The 23061-nt window shown below is 38.8% G+C and overlaps 1 protein-coding gene across 2 annotated transcripts in view; it reads right to left on the reverse strand.

Annotated features, from left to right (window-relative positions):
• SKAP2 (src kinase associated phosphoprotein 2) overlaps positions 1-23061 on the reverse strand; it is a 179957-nt gene that overhangs the window by 38101 nt on the left and 118795 nt on the right. For both annotated transcript variants that reach the window (XM_019443658.2, XM_019443657.2), the window contains exons 7-9: positions 20321-20445; positions 19378-19441; positions 18904-19026 (exon numbers count right to left, since the gene is read on the reverse strand). In XM_019443658.2, coding sequence (XP_019299203.2) covers positions 18904-19026; positions 19378-19441; positions 20321-20445 — 312 coding nt within the window. The remainder of the gene's footprint in view (positions 1-18903; positions 19027-19377; positions 19442-20320; positions 20446-23061) is intronic.

Here is a 23061-nt window from a genome sequence, read left to right on the forward strand (position 1 = left end):
ACAGACGAGTGGTTACTGAAGGGAAGGGGGTCAACTCTATCATGGACGGTAACTAGACTTACAGTGGTGATCACTTTGTACTGTGAATTATAAAGCTGTATACCTGAAACTTAATAAAAAACGGGGGGTGAGAAACCACACTTGCTCAGTTTTGACTCTCTAAAGGGATAAGCTGTACTCCCGTCTGCAAAGTGTCTTTTACTTGGATTCCAGAAATAAGGCCATCATAAACAAAATGTCTGCTCTCATGTAAAAGGACCAAGGGATTTTTAATGTCCATAGCAGGCAAACCAGATCTTTCCTTTTTTAAGGTCTCACCCAACAGTGACGCAGGGTAACACTTGGAGTAAATGTATCCATTCTAGAAACACGAGTCCCTGCCACCTTAGGAAACTACAGTCTAGGCAGTGTCAGTGCTAACCCCCCCAGCCTCTTTTCCAGTATGACAAAGCATTCTTGTCTTCCCATCCCAGACTCACAACTGTTCAGATTTTTTTAAGCTAAGTATGACATTTTACAAACTTTTCCTGGCATGTTTAGTTAAAATAAAGGTTATTCTGCAATTGTGTATATGAAAATGCAATTTAAGGTTTATATCTGATTAAATAATGCAATCAAACATGTGCATTTAATGACATGCCAACTACAGTACTTATTCAAGGGGTCATTCAGTGTTCATTGTCCATATGTAGAGTAAATCATCGATTGAAGGAGAGTATATGAAATGACATATCAACTTTCCTGAGCAGTCTAATTAGGAGAATACTGCTCGCTACCCAAAGTAGTTTAATTGCATGACTTACAACACCTACTGTAGCTACATAAGAGTAGTTGTCAACCAGCTACTCCAGAATTCAGGTAGTTATAAACAATTTTATTATGTGATCCTTCCTTAGCTTTAGAAAATAATTCCTGGATTAAAAAACTCAAAAAGAAAAATGATCTCAATATAGTTCACTTTAGCGAGGAAATACAATACACTCCTTGGCATGTGTCCACAGGAAAAGTCTGGCTCCCAGATGCTTCTTGCCAGCCCACAGTGGATTTCACAATGTTTAAACAACTGACAACGTGCACTCGTAGCACTGATGACACAGTGACCAGAAATTCAGCAGGAGCCTGTCTCGTGGGTATTTTCATATATTGAAAAGTAGTATCAAAACAGCACAAATCACAGACACACTTCACAAACCCAAGAGATCCAACACAATTCAGTTAGCCTGTTTTAAAGTAGACATCACCGAAATTCCATAAAAATTTACTGATAAGACTTGTCCTACCACTACCAGAAATAAATTAAATGCACAAGTGTTTTTTATTGTATTAGTCTTCTTGAAAATGAAAAAAACTAAATTCTAATTTGCTTTCCATATCAAAAATCCAACAACAGATGGACTGTTTCCATAGCTCATTCATTATAATCATATATAATGTATATGAACATCCGTGATTTCTAAAAGCTATGCCTGTTTATATTAGTACAAACCAAATGAAACTCCCAATATTTTACCAATTCTGATCTCCAAAAACAATAACCCCCTAACACTAAAGTAAAGCTTCAAAATTTTGACATCCAAGTGGTAGCCTAGTTGTCTTAGATATAGAAAATGTTCTTTATAACTGGTCTGCGATGTATCATTAAACTGGAATGATATACTTTCTCACCAGGAAAGTTCTGAGTAAAACCTACTTCCTACTATGGCGCATTCAAGCATAAAAAAAATACTGTTAATATTTAATATGAAATCAGCTGTCACAAATGGAGCCGACAGTGAAAAAGCCATGATACGAATAAAATTACTTGGTGTGATTTTTCCTATTTCCAGATGACAAGTTTCTTAGAGATGATATTCTCTCTCTTAATAACAAACAACTTCTGTCACATAATGTTTATGCCATGTAAGTTTTGCAAATCAATAGTGCAAAAACTGGTTTGACTTGCTGGGAGAGAAAATGATTGATCAGCACAGGGAGTAAAATATGTTATTTAAATTAGAAGAACTTCATTTGATTGGAATGCCAACCCCATTGTTAAGATATAGTCTCATGTAACCACATTAACCTCATCTGACATGACCTCAGATACAAACACAAATTATTCTTCGGTTATAAAAGCAGAGCATACATTTGGATCTGGACGGATCTCTATGTTGATATAACTTCTGGGTAGTTCTATGTATATACAAATGTCATTTTTCCTGTAAATTGTAATCGGTAGCCTTAGGATCTTTTCCGTCACAAATTCAACAAAATTTCTTTCCTATCAAGAAGTAATTAATATTAAGAGTATAAAGACCATTGGTGCTCAGGAGAAAAATATTAGACACCTCACATCTGCCTCGTATATGCTCCAATTTTTGTTTATTTGACTTGAATTAAAGTATATAAATCAAGGACTTATAACTCAGCTAAGTCTCCATTGTTGTGTATTTGCAATTACTGACTAGGAATTCAGCCTCTAGCGATATGGTCAACCAAGCTGAAACAGACCTGTCTCTCCTCAGTTGCTCAAAGGAGAATGCTGACCATATTTGCAGGCTGGGGTTGAGGCTGGAGCTTTAATATCTTCACAGATACAGGAGACATGGCCTTGGGCCCATGAGAAGCAGAGAGCTGGAAGTAAGACCCCCACCAACCCAGGGAAACCACAAGGAAGCTTTTTGTCTTTCTAGGGCTCTGGATGGTGGTGGTCAGAGGGGGAGGGAAAGGGTTTCCTGTGAGAAATCAAAACCCCAGGCCTGTACAATGTGAGTTCCAAATTTATACTGTCCTCAAGTGTGGTTTTCCCCAGCCAAAAAATTTAACTCAAAGACTGAAACTCCTGGGGCTGTGGCAGAAGCAAATGCAAAACCATTGTGCAGGCGCATTTCCAGAACCCGGGGCACACAGCACTCCTGCGGGGTCAGGGAGAAAACCTGATAAGCTCGCAATGCTTGGAGCCAGCACAAGGGATGCCCAAGTAAACAGGCAAATCCTGTGTGGCCGGCCCTAACAGAAGTCAACACAGAATGCTTTGAGACCACAAAGGGGAGCTAAGAAACTAAGGAAAGGTCAGAGGAAATATAAATCGTTATTTTCAGAGCATTGCTGAGCCAGAGATTCGAAACACAAATTGCACTGGTCCCTCTGCTTTTTCACCCAGTGAAGGATTGATCCCGTGTGAATATTTTCCGGGGCTTTGGACCATCTGGTTTTTAATGTCTCAAGCAATGGGGTTTCTTCCACCACTTCCTTTGGAAAGTCTTTTGTTGTTGTTGTTGTTATTGGGGCAAAAAAAAAAAAAAATAGGTTTAGATGTTAAAGGGGCTTGGCACTTGTTTTTAAAAATCTTTTTCTTTCTTGTTAACTCTTTGTCCAATCCTTCCATGAATACAAATTCCCCTCTCTCCCTATGATATTGAATATGCTATAATCTGGCCTTTTCCAAATATACCAATGGTTACCCCACCCGAACGTGTTTTTAATAAACTCCCTTACCTTGATCACTTCACTTTCACCTTCAAAACGCTCCTAGTTGGTGTTCAGAACCACATTTTGTTCACTGAGTACGATCCTTTCAGATAGACAGATCATCTACTGGCATAGACTTGGCTTTGATCATTGTTTATCAGTCTCTCCTCAGTCTTCTGATAACTTCTTCAAAACTATTTCTTACCGATTATTTTATAGTGCTATTCAACTAACTGAGTTTTATTGGCCGATACTGTATCCCCAGTGCCTCGAATAGTGCCTGACATATAATAGCTTCCTAATAAATATTTGTTGCATGAATAATTGATAATAATTTGTTGCAGGCAACGTGGATGGAGCTAGTGAATATTATGCTAAGCAAATAAGTCAATTACAGAAAGACAAATACCATATGATTTCACTCATATGTAGAATTTAAGAAAGAAAACAATCGATCAAAGGGAAGAAAAAGAGAGAGGCAAACCAAGAAACTGACTCTTAACTAGGGAACAAACTGATGGCCGTCAGAGGGGAGGTGGGCAGGGAGATGGTTTAAATAGGCGATGGGGATAAAGGAGCGCACCTGTCATGATGAGCACTGGATGTTGTATGTTGAATCACTATATTGTACACCTAAAACTAATATTACACTGTATGTTAACTGGAATTTCGGTAAAAACTTTAAAACAAAAGTTTCTTGCATGAATAATAAATAGTTGAATTGCTCATGTACAAGTTAGGCTTTTTTCTTTTTTCTTGTCTCATTTCATTTTATGTTGCATTTTCTTCACTGCTCCTTTTCAGTCCATTTATTAGAATTTTAAATGACTGGGGCGCCTGTGTGGCTCAGTCAGTTAAGTGTCCGACTTCAGCTCAGGTCATGATCTCCCGGTGCATGAGTTCAAGCCCTGCATCAGGCTCTGTGCTGACAACTCAGAGCCTGGAGCCTGCTTTGGATTCTGTATGTGTCTCTCTCTCTCTGCCCCTTCCCCACTCGCACTGTCTCTTTCTCTCTCTCTCTCTCTCTCAAAAATAAACATTTTTTAAAAATTAAAGAAAAAAGAATTTTAAATGATTACTTCTGAATACCTTTAAAGTAATGCTGGACCCCCAGGAAATATCAAACAACTAGACTCAAAACCCACATATTTAAAAATGTCTAGATATGTGTATCTACATGTTCTGAGGTTACCATCTCTTACACTTATGCCTTAAGCAATATGTAGAGAGGTTATAGTTTATTATGAATATGAATGACCTTCATCTTGACCTGCCTAATCAAGCTGGGTTTCCAGGAAGAACTAAGATGTAAGGTAAGTTTTGAAAGAAAACACAGGCGGACAAGGGAAGTGAAATGAGGTTATCTGGTATATGAGAGCATGTAATAGGCAATGTAAAATCAGGAGCAGGACATGTAAACAGTGGGCTGGGAAAAGGAGCTGGCTTAATTGAAGGAAAGGGTGTGGAGCAGAGAAGGGAAACAAAAGACTTAATGTAAGCCATGGCTGGTACTAGGAGTGAGCAAATTGAATCTTGACCACAGCCTTCCTCTTTTCTAGACCCTCCAAGACTCTTCCACACCCACCGAATCAAAGTCGTGGCTTGAAAGATAACTTCTAAACACTTTCCCCACACGACTACCTAATCGTTAATTCTTTGTTTCACACTCCCTTATGGTGCTTATGCAACTTTCCATATCTGAGTTTATTTTTAAACACGAAGCTCATCATTTTCTTACTGCTGACATTAAACCCTGATTTTTGTCCTTGCGGATGTCAGCTTTTAAAAATCATACACAGGACACATTGTGGTCCTGTGCTCTTTAGACCTACTTTACCTGTGGTCTTCTTTTTTACAAATTTTTTTTAATATATAATTTATTGTCAAACTGGTTTCCATACAACACCCAGTACTCATCCCAACAGGTGGCCCCCTCAATGCCCATCACCCACTTTCCCCTCCCTCCCGCCCCCCATCAATCCTCAGTTTATTCTGTTTTTAAGAGTCTCTTATGGTTTGGCTCCCTCCTTCTCTAACTTTTTTTTTCCTTTCCCCTCCCCCATGGTCTTCTGTTAAGTTTCTCAGGATCCACATAAGAGTGAAAACCTGTGGTCTTTAATGAATGAGTGGGAGCAGAGGAGAATGTCATTTCCTGGGAAATGTCTTGCTTGAGATGACTAACCTACCAGAGGGAAATGGTAACTCAAGTCGGTCCTGTTGCTCACAGTAGATGATCTATCTTTAATGGGGCAAAAGATTGATGATATTAGAGCTTTTCATCACTCAATGTATTACATTTCACAAATTTATTTATTTGAGACTATGCTCGCTGGAACAGTAATGTTAGATTTTAACGAGGTTTTGGGAGATCAGCCATGCTTCAATATACCACTGATAATATACTGGTTAGTACAATCATCCTTTTAAGATTCTGTAGGAATTGTTGTTATTAGCAAAAGAAGTATCATGGAGAGAAAAAGAGTTTCTCTTAACTAACAGACCCCTCTAAATGAAGACTAGATTATTATATTTTCAGACTTCTTATGAGGAGGGCACTTATCTAAGTATTATTCTAGGGAATGCCAAGAAATATAAGGTTTGATACCTACCCTCAAGGAGCTTGTATGTATAATAAATATATTAATAAAGATAAGTTATAAAGATCCATCCATTTGTTTGCTGAATAGTGACATGAAAAGTAACAGAAGATTTACAGCATGGTGGATAACAACATTAAAAATGCCACAAAAGCTGTGTGTGATTCGTTTTCAAACATACGGTGCTGCAGAAGTTAAGAAAAGCAGTGGTCACTTTTGGCTGGGATGGGCAGAAGAGGCTTTCTGGGGAGACGGGATTTGATCTGGGCCTGGAAAGTCAGGAAAATCTGGTTAGGAACTGGACTAAAAGGAGAACGTTCCATATAGATGGATATATATGAACAAAAGTATTGAGAAAAGTCAAGGATGTCTGAGGGAGAAGGAAGAGTAAGCCAGTTTGTTGAAACTGGAGAGTTAGTGCAGCATAATCGACAGTGGGCTGGAATGTGAGGTTTCCACCAGCCTGTGGAAGATCTCTGAATGCCAAAGGAGTACGCCCTCTGTCCTGGGGGAAGCGGACAGCCATCCAACGTTTTGTGGCAGTAGAAGATAGGACTTACGAAACTTCTGAATTTTATGTTTCTTGAAAATATTCTCCCTATTAAATGAAAAATTAATCTGTTTATAAAGGTAATTTTAAGTTCTTTTGCATATGCCGTCTCCTAACATCAGCTAAGACATTCCTGATAAAAGTGTCGATGCCCTGGATGATAGAGGACACAGTAAAAATGTATTTAGTACCATATTGTAATAGTATGCTGTGTGTGGTATTATACCATTCTATACTTTAAGAGACTGCACTGTGCCCCCTAAATATAGAGAATTTTCAAGGGCTTCTTACTCGTTTCTCATGGGCATCCACTCTATATCTTGGGGCTAATGAGACTATATTAGAAAATAAGGTAGATTTGATTGGGGACTGGGTGGATGGAATAAAAATCAACCAAAAGTGTTATCTTATGCTATGTGAGTGAATTTTTGTCTTTTAAGTACTTCATTCATTCAGCACATTGATTTAAGACAAGACACCCAGTGCTATATAGGGGATGAAGGTACTGAGATGGAGCATGGGGCGGGAATAAAGAGTGGGTAAGAGTTCATTCTGCTGGATAAAGGGTCTGAGAAGTGGGAATGGGAGTGGAAAGGTGGATGTTAAGTCACATCACGGAAGGGCCAATGAGCTTGGCCTTGATCCCCTAAGCTGTGAAGACCCACAAAGGCTACTGAGCAAGGGTAACTGCGACCATGTCATGTTTTAGGCAGATCAATCTGTTGGCAGTGCATAGAATAGATGATCAAATTGGTTGGTGAGACAGACATACACATGGGAAGTGGGGAGAGCACTTAGGAGCTCTGATAATGACTCAGGTTGAGGAACTGTTGAAGCCTGAGTGAGCAGAGCACTGGAGATGATGAATGATGCTTTGGAGGCAGAATCAGTAGCAACTGGCAACTGACTGGATTCGGGGAGTAGGGATCAAGGAAGGAATCAAGGATGGTTTTGAGTTTTATTTTTTAAAACCTGCATGACTATTAATGCTATTAATAGAAATAGAAAAGAAAGGATAAAGAGCCATAAGGCAGATGATGGATTTGATCTTAGACAGGAGTTTGACATCATGGCCAAAAGTCACTTGAAATAGGAGGCCAAAGCTCAAAGGAGAGGTCAGACATGAAGATGAAATTTGATTGGTGCATTACCCTTTCTGGTGTCTTTGGTACACGTGTGCCAGTAAGTGCTTACTTGATAGCTAAGGACAAAGCGATTCTCACAAGTTTCTGCTGAGAGGTGGTATAGGTATTGGCTAAGAGTCAGAATGCCTAGGTTCAAGTCCTAATTCCACCACTTGGTTTCCTTACCTATAAAATAGAGGTAGTAATAATACCTAGGCCATAAAATATTTATACTTAGTAAATGAGAAAATACTTAGGAAAGTACCTGGAACACACTAACAGTTAACTTCTACTGTTATAATTATCATATCACCTTTTAAATCTTTTGATGAACTAGCTACTCAGTGAAGACATTTTGTTTTGCTCTAAATGTTTAGATGTTAGTCTAGATGATTTCCTTTGCCTACCTCTTCAATCCCATTCTAACCTTTGAGGGGCTACCAGTGGTTCTTGAACACCTCAGCATTCTCTAGCCTCAGGGCCTTTGCATTGATGTTCCCTGTGCCTAGAAAGTGCTTCGTTTGACTTTCTGCATTTACCAGTTTTATCCAAGAAGCTCGTTTAAATGCCACGTCTTCTTTTTTTTTAAGTTTATTTATTTTTGACGGCATGCATGAGTGGGGGAGGGACAGAGAGAGAGAGAGAGAGAGAGAAAGAGAGAGACAGAGGGAGAATCGCAAGCAGGCTCTGCTGACAGCACGGAGCCTGAGGTGGGGCTCGAACCCACTGAACCGTGAGATCATGATCTGAGCCGAAACCAAGAGTTGGGCGCTCAACTGACTGAGTCACCCAGGTGCCCCTAAATGCCACCCCTTCCTTGACCACAGACTATAAAACAGTTACTCCTCCCATATCAATCTCTGATCTTTATAGCACTTGCTATAAACCATAATTATCTTAATAGAGACAACGTCTGCCTTTTTTATGCCAAAACCCCCCACAGCTAGAATAGAACCTGGTATGTAATGGACTTTCAATAAATATTTGTTGAATCCATTAATTGGATGCATAATACTAAGAATGTATAATGAGAAGACAAAGTACAAGCAAAAAGCTTCACTATTAAAGAAATAATGGATAAACAGAAAAACAATCAGTAAACATCAGGAAATGAGGAAATCTAAAACAGTGCTGAGATGCTTAGGTATAAATATTACATATAACAGGAAAACAAGATGGCAAAAGCCAAAAGAGGAGAGAATTTCAAGAAGAAAGGGGTGGTCAGCAAAATAAAATTTCTGGAGGTGAATTTGAGGACAGAAACTGATGACTCAGAGAGTGCTGGTGACTTTAAGGAAGCTGTTTTAGTTAAGGGATAATACAAAATCATGGGGCGCCTGGTTGGCTCAGTCAGTGGAGCATCCAACTCTTGATTTCGGCTCAGGTCAGAGTCCCAGCGTCGTGGGATCAAGCCCCAGGTCCGGCTCTGCACTGGGTCTGGACCCTGCTTAAGATACTCTCCCTTCCTCTCTCCCTCTGACCCTCCTCCCAGCATGCATGCTCTTTCTCTCTCTCTTTATAATAATAATGAAAAAGAATACAAAATCAAATTGCCAGGGATGAAAGGGTGAGCAGGTGAGGATACAATGGCTCTCCCGTGAATTTTTATGCTAAAGAGAAACAGAGTTAGGTTGTATCTCCTTGCACCAGGATCAGGAATACGGAAAACAGCCCGGACAAGGAGCCAGGAAGTTTGGGATCTTGTTCCAAAGAGACCTCCTCATGCCACTCTGCATCTAAATTTCCTTATTTGTCTATGAGAAAAATTATCTGTCCCATCTCAGCTCCTGCATTAAGAAATCAAGGGGCTAACAGAGACACAGGTATAAGAAGTTGTTACTTCTTTGTAAAAATTCCAAATCAGTTCTAATAAAGGGGGACAAATCTATAGAAGAAAGTCTTGTTTGAAACAAAATCAAAGCAAAATTTCACTTGAGCTTAAGACTGGATATTTTCCCCCACTTTGTTTGAAGGCTTGCATTTACTCCACTGCAGCATGTGCTGAGGCCAGATATGAAGAGTGCTTATATTTATCACTGACATTTTGTTGAACTTGTCCATTCTTATTCATCACTGCTTTAAAGTAAGCAGCTGAGTACTCTTAGGAAGTTGATATTCCCAGCTGACCTATCTGCAAAAATAGCGAAGCCTGATGCTCTCTTGCTGTGTCTGTCTCTATAGACGTGTGTGTTCATGCAGGTATATGGATGTGTGTGTATTTTTTTTCCCCTGGGACCTAAAGAAGCAAATAAGTTTTTGTAAAGCTACTATAAACTTTATCATGTTCTATCTTCTGAAAACATGGAGGAATGAAAAACAAAAGCAGGCTCTGATCTGTGTATATTCTACTTGGAAAGTGACTCATATCTGCAGAATGAAGACTACAGTTAAAAAGGGTGATACGAGGGGTGCCCAGGGGGCTCAGTCGGTTGAGCGTCTGACTTCGGCTCAGGTCATGATCTCACAGTTCGAGAGTTCAAGCCCCGCATCGGACTCTGTGCTGACATCTCGGAGCCTGGTTCCTGCTTCAGATTCTGTGTCTCCCTCTCTCTCTGCCCCATCCCCACTCATGCTCTGTCTCTGTCTTAAAAATAAATAAAACATTAGGAAAAAAAAAAAAAAGGTGATACGAAGGTGATTAGAAGCTGTACCTTGAAGCTAACCCTTGAGATTTCTCGATGCTAAAAATAGAGTGCTCAGTTATGTATAGATATAAAGCTTACAATGTGAATATTTCCCCTTCTGGCACAGATTTAGAGTTCTTCATCTAAGATTCACAGAAAACTCTTAACGGCCCAGGCTCATGAGTGTAATTTTTCTTCTTGTTTTATAAATGTCAGCATTTTGGTCTGATTAGAGTGGCTGACATTTGCTTATCTTCTGGTTCAAAATTTTAAACATTCTGATTCTCCTAATGATTATATTATTAGAAGAGGGTGTTCTAATAATTATTCTAATGGTTCCCTAGGCAATGTAAACATAAATATGTGAGTCTAAAAATTTACGATTTGGTGGCTAAATAATCCAGACCACCAATAATTTACAATGAGTCTATTTGGTTCTTTGAAAGAGAAATCTGATCTTTTTTCATAGCGTCCTTTTTCACTTACTAGAGTTTTTATTCCTTCTTTTGTCTCTTTAATCACTGCATTTATTTTACAGCCTTTTTTCATCTTTTTTTATAGTTCTCTCAGCTCCAGCTCATTAGGAATTGATTTTCTCATGTGTTTTACTCACTACCATATCCCTCTAAATAGAGTTTTTAAGGCCCATGTCACGAGTTTTTATTTGTACTATTTGCATTGTCTCTCACAACTACATATTTTGTGATTTCCACTGACTCGTAGGCTATTCAGAAGTTTGTTTTTCAGCCCCCAAACACAGGGGCTTGGGTATTTTCAACTACTTTCTTAGTGTTGTTTTCTAATTAAATTTCATTGCAGTTAAAGAACACAGTCTGTATGATATAGATTCATAGAAACTTGTTGAGATTTTTATTGTGAACTCATATGGTCAATCTCCATAACTATTCTATGTGTACTAAATATCTTTTTGGATAGACTAGATTGTTCATCAATCTTTTTTGGTTTAGATCTTTCATACAGTTACTAATATTTTGCCTCCTTGGCCTACCAGTTTCTGAAAGTGGTATGTAAAAATCTCCCACTATAATTGAAGATCTGTCAAATTTATCTTCTAAGTTTTTGGTTATGCAGTTAAGTGCATTTAAGCTTTATCTTATTTTTACCATTATTATGTAGGGTCATTCTCCAGTCCTATTAATGCTTTATGCCCTAAATTTTACACTGTCTAGTGTTTAATGTGGATAGTAGCTTTGTTTGAATATGACTGCCTGGTTTATTTATTTCCATTCTCTTACTTGGAAAATTTCTATGTGGTTTCATTTCAGAAATAGCTCCTGTAAGTTGCTAGATCAAAAAAAAAAAAAATCCAATGTGATAATTTTTCCTTTATTAGATTTAGTTAATCAAGTTCTATTTATTGTAATTACTTTTAAAATTTGGGCTTATTTTTACCATCTTCTCTCTTTGTTCTTACTTTCTTTCTCCTGCCTTCTTTTGGATTTGAATTTTTTTTTTTTTTTCCCTGTGATCATCTTTTATTTCCCCTCTGCTGCTTTGGGAATCCCAAGATTGCATTCCTATTTCTTTAGTACTTGGAAATTTTAACATGCATTTCCTAACAAAGACTACGGTTACTCAGTATTTTTCTCCTCTCTCCTCCTGCACAACACTTAGCATGCTTTCACTGTCTCCCATCTCCCACTTGCCCCAGGTTAATTTTTTTTTTTAATGTTTATTTATTTATATTGAGAGAAGAGGGCAGAGATGAGGGGCAGAGAGAGAGGGGGAGAGAGAGAATCTCAAGCAAGCTCTGCACAGTCAACACAGAGCCCTATGCAGGGCTCCAATTCATGAACCATGAGATCATGACTGAACTGAAATCAAGAATCGAAGCTTAACCGACTGAGCCACCCAGGCACCTCATCCCAGATAAATTTTTTTAACTGTGAGCTAAATTTAGTTTTACTTCTTAAATTAAATTAAAAAATAAAAAGCTCGTTTAAGAGTAATCTGTAGTTAAAGTTACTGACACATGTTGCCCATGTCTGTGTTCTTGTTTCTTGCATTGCCACTTTTCCTGTGTTTGCTTGCCTTTTGGCTAACGTACACAGGCAGGGGTGGAACCGGGATTCAAATGTAGGTTTGCCTTCAAAGTCCTTGCTCTCTATCACAGCAAATTAACTGGTCACAGATATAGGGAAAGGTATTCTGTGTGTGCAGGGCAGGGGGGCAGAGCCAGAAGATAAAGGGCAGCTGGAGAGGAAGAGGGGAGGAGCAGGACGGTCTGAGAGAAGGTGTCACAATAGTTCTGAAACTATACCCTGGAAGACAGGATTCCTGTATCAGAAAAGCCAGTACAACAAACTCATGAGACATGAAAACAGCGTATATACATAAGACATAAATAAGCACAGGGAACTGAGGGTGCAATAGTGAGTCAAGGCTCGGGCCAGAAAGGGAAAGCATAGCTGCACCCCTTTAGGACCCATGTAGGAATGACAGGGGGGTTCCTAGCACCTGTATACAGTGTCTGCCATGGAGCAGGTGCTCAAGATATTTATGGAAGGAAAGAAATGAAAGCAAGGAAGAAAACAAAGGATGGAAATAGAAAAGGGAAGGGAGGGGGAAAAACGAAGGAGAAAAGGAAGAAAATAATAGTAGGAGGAAATGAAAGGAAATAAAGTCAAAAAAAGGAAATGAAATAAATGACCTTATTTTATTTTTGTAATGTTTATTTTTGAGAGAGAGAGAGTCAGAGTGTGAGCAGGAGAGGCAGAGAGAGACAGAGAGACAGAGAATCTGAAGCAGGCTCTGGGTTCTGAGCTGTCAGCTCAGAGCCCGACGTGGGGCTCAAACCCACAAACCGTGAGATCATGACCTAAGCCGAAGTTAGATGCTCAACCAACTGAGCCACCCAGGCGCCCCGTAAAGGATCTTATTTTACAAAGATCTGTATATGCATCTGTATGTTTGTAAATGGGAAAGAAAAGACAAAAGATGTATATCAAACCATTAATGTTTACGTCGGGCAGAGGGTTTGTCTTGTGCACGTCAGCCATGTTTAAGGTTTTCCCAGTGAGCATGTGTTGTTGGAAAATCAAGATTTAGAAGCTAAAACTCGGCAGTAGCAAAAAGGAAATGAAGAGAGAATAAGGAAGAAGCACCTGGTGTGGCTTGTTGTGAAGCACACTCACGTGAGCCCGTCCTCACTATCCCTCATGGGGCTGCCTCACTGCCTCCTTGCCCACCTCCAGGGACACAAACTGTCTTCCCGCCATCTCGAGCCCATGGACCTCTGCAAAGTCCAGGCCCAAGAAGGGAGAAGGGAGAGAAGTCCCACAGGAGCCAAACTTCAGGCGGCCCTGGAATTGCTCAGCCCTGCATTCTCCCAGGAGGCCTGACTCCCTTTCAGAAGACCCAATCCTCACCCACTGGTCTCATTTCAGCTGCAAAAGAGCAGCCTTATCAGAGTATTATAAGCCAAGTATCTGTATGAGAGAGACACATATACGCAGTATCGAAAAAAAAGACTCTTCCTTCACAGATTATGCTCATGAAAACAGAGGAAAGGCTTCCCTCCTTTGTCATCTTTCACGGTTTTCTCATTACACTAAGACTGACAGAAGTTCAATCCCTTGAAGGAAAGAGTGACAGACGAGTCCATTTTGTCCTCTGTAACCCAGAACCGCTGTATGTAATCCTAGTTTTCTAGATGTAAGAAAACATATATGTTTATGTATATGTTTACGTATATGTTTATGGCCCATGTTGTGGCCATAAAAACAAACTCCTACACGGAGCATGGGTATGGGTTTCTATCACTCGAGAGATACAGATAAGAAGGCGATAAACCGAAAGCTTTCTATTACATGCGTGTGGCTGGGGGTTTTTGAACCTCAACACTATTGACATTTCGGGCCAGATAATTCTCTGTTGTGGCGGCTGCCCTGCGCCCTGCACACTAGCAGCAACCCTGTCCTCTCCCCACTCGATGTTTGTAACACACACACATACACACACACACCAGCTGCGGCAACCAAAAATGCCTCCGAGCCCAAAATCATTATAGGTACCCGGAGGGCCAAAACTTCTGGTGGCTGAGGACCACTGATGGAGCTCCAAGTTGCAAAAATGGGTTAGTTTATCTTTCTACCAGTAGCCATTTATGCTTTGCATGTATTCTGGGTTTTGAGATGTGCTGCAATGCCAACAGCAAGGTGGAGAAAAAGCTACGTGATAGTCACAACTGTATTTATTCCACAGCTTCATGCCATATCATGAAACAGGCAACATAAACAACACGAAGGTCACATCTATATTCAGCAAAGACCAAAACATAAACAATTGAAAGTGTGCAGTGACCCTAACTTATAGATGTTCTCCCTTACAGTGATGTTAATATCAGAGACTCCAGACTCCCCTATATTCTTGATATTAACTTTGTAACAGGAGTGATAAGGATTCAGCAGGAAAGCAAAGCTAAAATGTATCTTGGGCGGGGGTTGGGACCACTTACTGATTAATGTCATTCGTGTCTACTTGCCAGAAACTGCTTCAGATTTAAGTAACCAAACACTGTTCTTTTTTATGTATCCGTAATAGTTTGAAAAATATGTATCTATAGCTGCATTTTACTTTATATTCCATTTTAGATACAGACACTGGAATGGATACATTTTAAATGTATTTGAATGACCAAAGGATAAAAATATCCTTTGCTTCTGGCTCAGAATAGTTCAATCTGTCATTACAAAAAAAAAAAAAAAAAATGAATTAACACTTAAAAAATAGGTTAATGGAATTAGAAATTCGTCTTCCTGTTTTATGTTGCCCTGTCTCTTCCAGTCCACTTGCCAGAAGAATTTCAAAGGCAATTCCCCTGTAGCTGTAAAGCTATAGATTTAATAGGCTAATGGGCGGTTACCGTTCTTGTTATTGGGCTGATTCTATTCAGTCTATATCTTTAGAAAGTCTTAATTGTTGTCGCTACACAATTTCCTGACATTAAAGAGGGGAAAAATCAAGTGACATGGTAACTAGAAGAGAAAGGCAAGCTGTGACGATCTCTGCAGCAATTTCTCAAGCACTGTTTCCTCTTTGAAGATTCAAAAATCAAATAAAAATGATTCTTCTGTATTTCTAATGAAAACAATGAGCACTGACTTCTGAAATCTGTTCTAAGCCAAATGAACTCCCTACCGTGTTATGAAACAGTAAACACGCTTTGATCAATATATTAGCTGTGCAAACACAAATATGCTATAGTAATACCACAATGTAAGCAAACCTGACTGACCTAGGCTAAGGCATCCTAAGCCATAAGAGATGTTGAAGCCATTAGTGTATGTGAAGGAAAGCCAGATGGCTTTACCACTCCCCAGAAATGGCACTCTTTCAACTCTTACAGAAGAGTTGCATATGCATAAATCCCCTAAACACAAAGAAATCTTACAAATTTATTCTTATTCTTTTGTGAAGTTACTTAAAAATTAATGAACAAGAAATGAAAGAGAAGCTCCGGTAATAAAGTTAGAAGATTCTCACTGAAAAACAATTACAAGGCAACTATTTACGGTCCCACAGAACCAAACATTTTTTTCAAGGGATATTTTGCAATACGATTTTTTAAACAATGTTTTCTTCTTATCATTAAGACTGAAACACTACAGGTTTACTTACATTTAAAAAAATATATTTTTTAGAGTGAGAGCTCTACTTTCTCAGAAAAAGAACCTTGTGATTTACAGTAACACACTGAAAACTTCGATTTTTCTTCATATGTGTATGCCTCATCTTTCAACTAAGGGGATTTTCAACCATATGTAATAGAAAAGTGTGTTGAAATGGTAGCAGGAATTAATTCTTGGAAGTTAACCAGTCAGACTTCAGAGAGACATAGTTTTTGGTCCAGAACTGGAAAAATACCCACAGTTTGCGAGTGTGTTCACTGCCCCTCCCCTGTTCTCACCTCCTCTCCAAATTATATTCGTATTTCACAGAGGGGAAGGCAACTACCTCAACGTTTATCCTGAATGGGGACATCCTTTTTTTAAAGAAAGAAAAGTGACTTTCTAGTTTTAGTCCAAAAAACAAAACCAAACAACAAAAAAAAACCCCTCACACTCGGAGAGACGACTTGAGGACTTTCGCTAAGAAAAATCCCCTCTGCAGCGGCTGGCTCCAACTGGACAAGCTTGCACCGTGCAGATGTTGAAGCGGCTTTTGGGTACACTGGGGAAGCAAGAAGAAGTAGACAATCCACAGCCGCCTACGCCGGCTTCCTTCCCAGGGGTACTGTTGCAGGGTCTATCGAGCTCAATCACTTTGTAAGGCAACTGGGATCCCAGGCAGGGGCAAGGAATCCCAGAGCAGCTTAGATTTCTTCCAGCACCTCTGCAAGAAGGAAGACTCCTTAAGGAGTAACGGTTATTTCCAACAATTATGTGGCCCTCGGCCAAAAAAAAAAAAAAAAAAAAAAGGGGATGAAGCAGCATATCTGCAGTGAGAGAAAATACAAGATGTTTTCATCCTTTCAAGATTTCAAGCCACCTAAAAGAGAGCTTCCTTGGACCTTTGTTATGAAAGTGGGGGGGGAGGGATGGTGGGGACAGGATGGTCAAGTTGAAGAAACACAGAACTTAATTAACAGACAATTCGACCGCTGTAACGTAACCCATTCATTGCAGGGTTTTAAAGGAATACAATGTGTACGACAGTAATACCACGTTCAAGGGCACTACCCGCTTCCATTTTACATCAGTATACATTCTCACAAGCTCTTTCAGACATTTTTCAAACTCAAATAACTGTATTAACAATATGATGTGACTAAAAACAAGCAGCCAGAAAATATTCTTCCCGACTTGAGGATAACTAATGCTATGGCAGATGCCATTTCCCTAGGATAAATCAGAAAGGAAAAGGCTATAAACATATAGCCCCATTAAAATAATAAAAATGTCCAGATTACTATTCCCCACAAACTTGTGCTTTTAGACTAATCATCTTCCATGGGCAGTAAAAAACAATATGTAGATGCATATTTGAGTCGTTTCTGTAGTACTTGAATTTATAATACCATTACAATCATTAATTCTTACTTGATCAGAAAACCATTCTTACATCCTCATATAAGCACTTGTAAGAATTTACTGGATATAGGGGTGCCTGAGTGGCTCAGTCGGTTAAGCGTCCGACTTCGGCTCAGGTCATGATCTCACGGTTTGTGAGTTCGAGCCCCGCATCGGGCTCTGGGCTGACAGCTCAGAGCCTGGAGCCCGCTTCAGATTCTGTGTCTCCCTCTGTCTGCCCCTCCACTGATTGTACTCTGTCTCTTGCATTGTCTCAAAAATAAATAAACATTAAAAACAAATTTAAAAAAAAAAGAATTTACTGGATACAATAATGAAAACGATAACGATGATGTTACAATTTATTGTGCAGGCTTGTCATGATTCAAGCACAGTGCTGAGAGTTTCAGATACAGTCACCTCACTCCCCTCACGGTGATATCACCCCCATTTTATTGACAAAGAAAAAAGGAATTTTATAGATGAAGATGAAGAATTCTAGATGAGGGAGAAGACAAGGCTTAAGGTCCCTGAGGTAGTAAATGGCACAGCCCAAATTTAAACTTTGACTCTAAGGTCCATGTGCTAGTTATTACTATGCTCCATTGACTTCACTGAAAATGATATTTGCACGTTAATTTGGAACATTTTAAGCATTTCTGAAACCAATTTTCAGAGAAAAACAACTTCTCCACGTGAGATGTTGGTTCAATCTCACATTGTTCATAATCCCTTTTTCTTCTCTACTGATTTTTTAATAGCTAGAAAAAAGCTCATTTCAACCTATAGTTTTAATAATGCAGTGATTCCCTGAATGCGTTCCCACTCTAGGTACCCTAAGTTCCAGATGCCTACCTTTCTGTGTCCTGCTTGATCCTCAAAACTACAAGTCAAACAGCTAATAGAGAATTAATTTTATGTTACGTAAGAGATGCTGAGGCATATAAACACTCAACAATGCCTGTAAGTGCAGAAAAAGAAAACCTATCCATATCGATGATAAAATATCAAGCAAGAAAATTTCAAGCCTCAAAGGCTTTTGTTGATAGTTTGACAATATTCTTCTAAGACAGTGCAATTTGCCACAGCAGAGAGTAATATACGAGGCAGAAGTTGTTGACATATGGGGTGTGCATAGAACTTCTGGTTAATGCAAGTTCCAAGATATATAAATAAAAAACGATGTGTGAGTTGGTGGGAAAAAACTGTAAGGCAAGTCGATTTTTTAATTAAAAAATTATGTCGCGTAAACAATGCTAATGAGCCAAAAGTCCCATGAGATTAGGACTGTCTCTGCTTCATTTTAACATCCCACTCACTTTCCATGAGTATACATCCACGCGCTTGAAATACCTCAAGCAGAACCCTTTTCATAAAATAGGGTTTTGAGGGATTTTCTTTGTCCTTGTTTTTAATAGCTCACCATGTTCCGCTCCAGTTGTCAACGTGATGATATATGACATTGAGGGGGGAGAAAAAATGAAACAAGCCCTAAAATCCTTAAATGAATCACCGGACGATAAATACCTGGAAGTTCTTCATAAATTTCATCATCAGGTGGCTGGCTGCTGGTTGGCAGAGGATGGTCCACGTCATCATACAGTTCCCCTCTTTCATCGTTGTCTTCAGGAATAACATCCGATCCCATGTCTGAAAAAACGTGGTTCATCAGGCAAATTTTTTAAGAACGCGAACGTGGTTTTCAAAACCTTATTTTCTAAACTGATGCAGCCCTCCAGAGTCACGACATTATCATATGCTATATCCTTAACTTGGAACATTGTTATAAAAAAAAAAAAATGATCACTACACAAATGTGTGAATTGCAAAGTTGCCAGTTGGTACTTAGAGAAGAAACACTTTTATAGCTCTGAAGCGCACCATCATGTTCCCTCGGTCGTCCTCATAGGAGCCAACGACCTTTTATACTTGAAAATCCAAATTCATTCAGTTATTCAGTATTGAAAGACTGCCGTGACTAGTCCGATTGATTGCTCTTACCGCGTAATACAAATTTCAGCTGCTGTACCCACTGCTCAGCATCTTTGGGAGACGCTGCTGTGAACTGATAAAAAAATAAACAAGAGTAAGAAAAATCCCCACGGTGGAAATATGAAAGGCATGTCACACTCTTATCACTTCTTTAAGACCATTAGTAATTCTTTTCATGTCTCGTACTACTTTTCTTGCAAGGATGCTCCTTATAATGTACAGTTAATTTTGACAAATTTACGTAATTGAAGCAGAGGATGATGGATTTGAAACTCTGATCAGCAGCTGGCAGCTGTGCAGGAAAAAAAGCTGCTTCTCTTCATCAATGTCAAAGACAGAACTGATGAACAAAATTTGCCCTTGACAATTAGAAGACACCCATGAATTTCTTTAGACTGCCGGGTACACTTTTCTTAAAAATGTTCTTGTCAGATTCCAACACACTACCTGACAACTTAATTAACTGGCTTTCAACTGCAATCTCAGATATTTAAAACTTATTAAACATACATTCCATATTGATGCTAGCTGATAGCTCTCGAATCACAGAGCTGATATGTGCCTTTAACTTCATTTTCTCCCACAACCCTAAGCAATACAGTATGCATTAACGCTCAGATATTTTTCTTTTGATAATTTTACTCTTTCTGCTCTGTAATTCTTTTAAGTAATCACACAGTTCTATTAAAACAGATATAAAATGCAACATGTGAAGTAGTTGATAAATTACATATTCGCTTGTTCACTTTCGAGAAGGTATCACTTGAACGAATCTGAGATTTTTTTAAAAAAATGTACTTCCTCTTATATGAATGTTCACTGTATAAAGATCAGTATTTTTTATTGTTATTAACATGTCAGGGAGGGTTGTTTTAACGAAATGTTAATGTCTTTATAAATGAAATCAGGACCTTTTATCAACTTAATTTCAAAACAACACAAAAACTCCAACCTGATAGATCCGTTTATCAGGAGCAGAGATTTCAAAACAGCAATCCTTCTTTGCATCCTTCCTGAGAGTGTTATTCATTCTGACATTGTAGCCGTCTATTGCGAATTCACCTTTCTGTTGCTTGTCTGTTGAAGATAAAACGAAAGTCAGACTTTCCTTTACTGCAGTGAATATAAATGCCCAGTTGATTATCTTTTATTTAGATTTTCTTTGTCAATTCTTGGAAGGGGTTATGCTTTGTTCATACTGTTTTCATAGTATTTAATGTTTAAAATAATATTTCTAGCTAACACTTTTAATTCTAAAATTACAGAAGTATTGGGGATGGTTGGATTTAAAAAGGATATCTTAGGGAATGAGAGGAAGACGTCTGCAGACGTCTTATACAGTCTTATTTTTATACAGTCTTATTCAGAAGGAAGTATGGAAATACGATACTTACGTGTAGGGAAAATCCAAGAACGGGAACTCAGAACTTGCTGGAAAAACCCGCTACAAATCCATGGCTCTCTCAGATTTATGAGCCAGTGGGGAAACCTGGAGTCGAAAACTCACTGGGCTTTTTTTACCACCATCCCTTCTCATTACCGCCTTCCAACATCCCACCTCTGAAAAGCTCTAAATCACAGGTTTTCTTCCCAAAAAATATCTCCTGAATTGGTACAAACTGAAATTTTACAAACCGTAAATTTAAAAAGCAAAGCAGAGCACCTGGGTGGCTCAGTCTGTGGAGCATCCGACTCTTGATTTCAACTCAGGTCATGATTCCAGGTCACAGGATCAAGCCATGCTTAGCCACGCTTAGTGCGGAGCCTACTTGGAATTCTCTGTCTCTCTCTCTCTCTCTGTCTCTCTCTCTCTGTCTCTCTCTCCCCTCTCCCCCTACCCTGCTCACACACTTTCTCTCTCTAAAACAAAAAAAGTAAACATGAAAAGAATTGATTTAAAAGCATAAAATAAAAGGCAAAGCAAAACAAAACTACTAATTATAAAAACTTACAAGTGGAAAACAAAGCATTTGGATGGAGAGGGACGTAAAGCCTGCACGGAAGTATTAGTTGCTGAAACAAAACCAAAGAAAAGTAGGCTTCTTAGCCAGTCAGTGAATGGTAAACTAGGAAAGCACATCTGAATCCCGCATGATGAAGATCCAAAAGAAAAGACAACTTGAGCTTAGGCAGATATTATTTTAAAGACAAATAAAGTAGGAATACAAGAAAAGATTTAATACTATGAAACCAAAATAAAATTAGTCTGCTTTCCGACTCACCCAGTTATACCATTTTGATAGAAAAGCTGTACAACTATATGTTTACTTCCTAGATTAACGCACAATATTAAAATCATGAGTAAGGGCAACTGTCTCTTTTACTGAGCTCGGGGGAAATACAGAAATGCTTCCATATCATGGGGTGGAGGGGTCTCTTGGCTCTGTGCACCAATAAAATATTTATCTCCTTTTCTTAAATATACTAATTTAATGCCTGAAGTAACACACATTTTTAAAAAGTTATGAAGATCATATCTTGTTCAAAACACCAAATGAGGACAAAAAAATCTGAGTTAGAAATTCCTGACTGAAATCTGGACATTCTAATCATATTAAGTCATAATTTACATCTCTTTCCATGATCTAAAAATTAGAAGCTTGCCTCGTGGAAAAAGCCTACAATATACTCTGTGATGTTCAGGAAAAAAACAACAAAAATTAGAGCAGCATTTCTCATAGTGTGTTTTATGAGGTATTAATAGGTTTCTATGACAAAATACGTCCGGGAAATGCTGAGCTAAAAAGAGTTAACCAGGTTTTGTTAATCCAGGCCTTCTTGAGGCCCTTAATATATTTACATAATGCTTGCATTTCCATGAGAGGGATTCAGTACATGGCCTTTCCCAAAATTATTTGTACATGGAACCCTTTTTTCATAGAACATTTTATGAAACTGGTACTCCTGGGACATATTTTACAAAACATCTAACTGAAAAAATAATATTGGGGAAAGAAATGGTTAAGCATTGTTGCTTAACCTTAAATCCTTAAAGAAGACTAAGTCATTCATTCATTCAGGGAAAAAATTTATATTGAGCTCTTAAAACAACTGAGGGGGTATTGTAGGTATGGTGGGACAAAATCTAGTTAACACCTTACTAGACCTTTCTCACCTTCCCAGTGCAACACATACCCCCCCCCACACACACACACACAATACAAATTTAAGTGCTCCAGGAATATTTACCCTGTGAGTGATCCACTAGACTGCCAAAAGATTTCATTACAAAAAATGGAAGTTGTCAGAGGCCAAATATTAAAGCCACACAGGGCAATTGTGAGAGAGGTCTTTAAACTTTCCAAGAAAAAAAAAGGAACTTCAAAGACCAGATGAAAGAACGTGGCTCCCTTGCTGCACAAGGGCTCAAATGCTCTCATCACTTGGTCCGTCTCATTTAAAGCCCATGCTTTCTATCTGTAACCTGGGTCTGAAATTCTTGGCAATGTGACATCAGTTGGGATGGAAATGCGTGAGGAGTGGTTTACATCTGGAGATGTAAAATCAGCACTATAAAGACTGAGTTAGGAAGAGCTGCAGGGAGCAAGAAACTTTCTTGTGCAAGATTATCTAGAAATAAGACAACCAGGCAGCCAAATTAGGTGACCTCTCCTTAGACTTGCTGATCCACTTTAGACCAAACCCCCAGAAATATGCTATGGGGCTTTGTATCAGATCTTCTGTTAGGATCTA

Source organism: Panthera pardus, unplaced genomic scaffold (assembly GCF_024362965.1).
Source record: "Panthera pardus isolate Hobbes unplaced genomic scaffold, ASM2436296v1 HiC_scaffold_8, whole genome shotgun sequence".
In the NCBI taxonomy this organism is placed as follows: domain Eukaryota; kingdom Metazoa; phylum Chordata; class Mammalia; order Carnivora; family Felidae; genus Panthera; species Panthera pardus.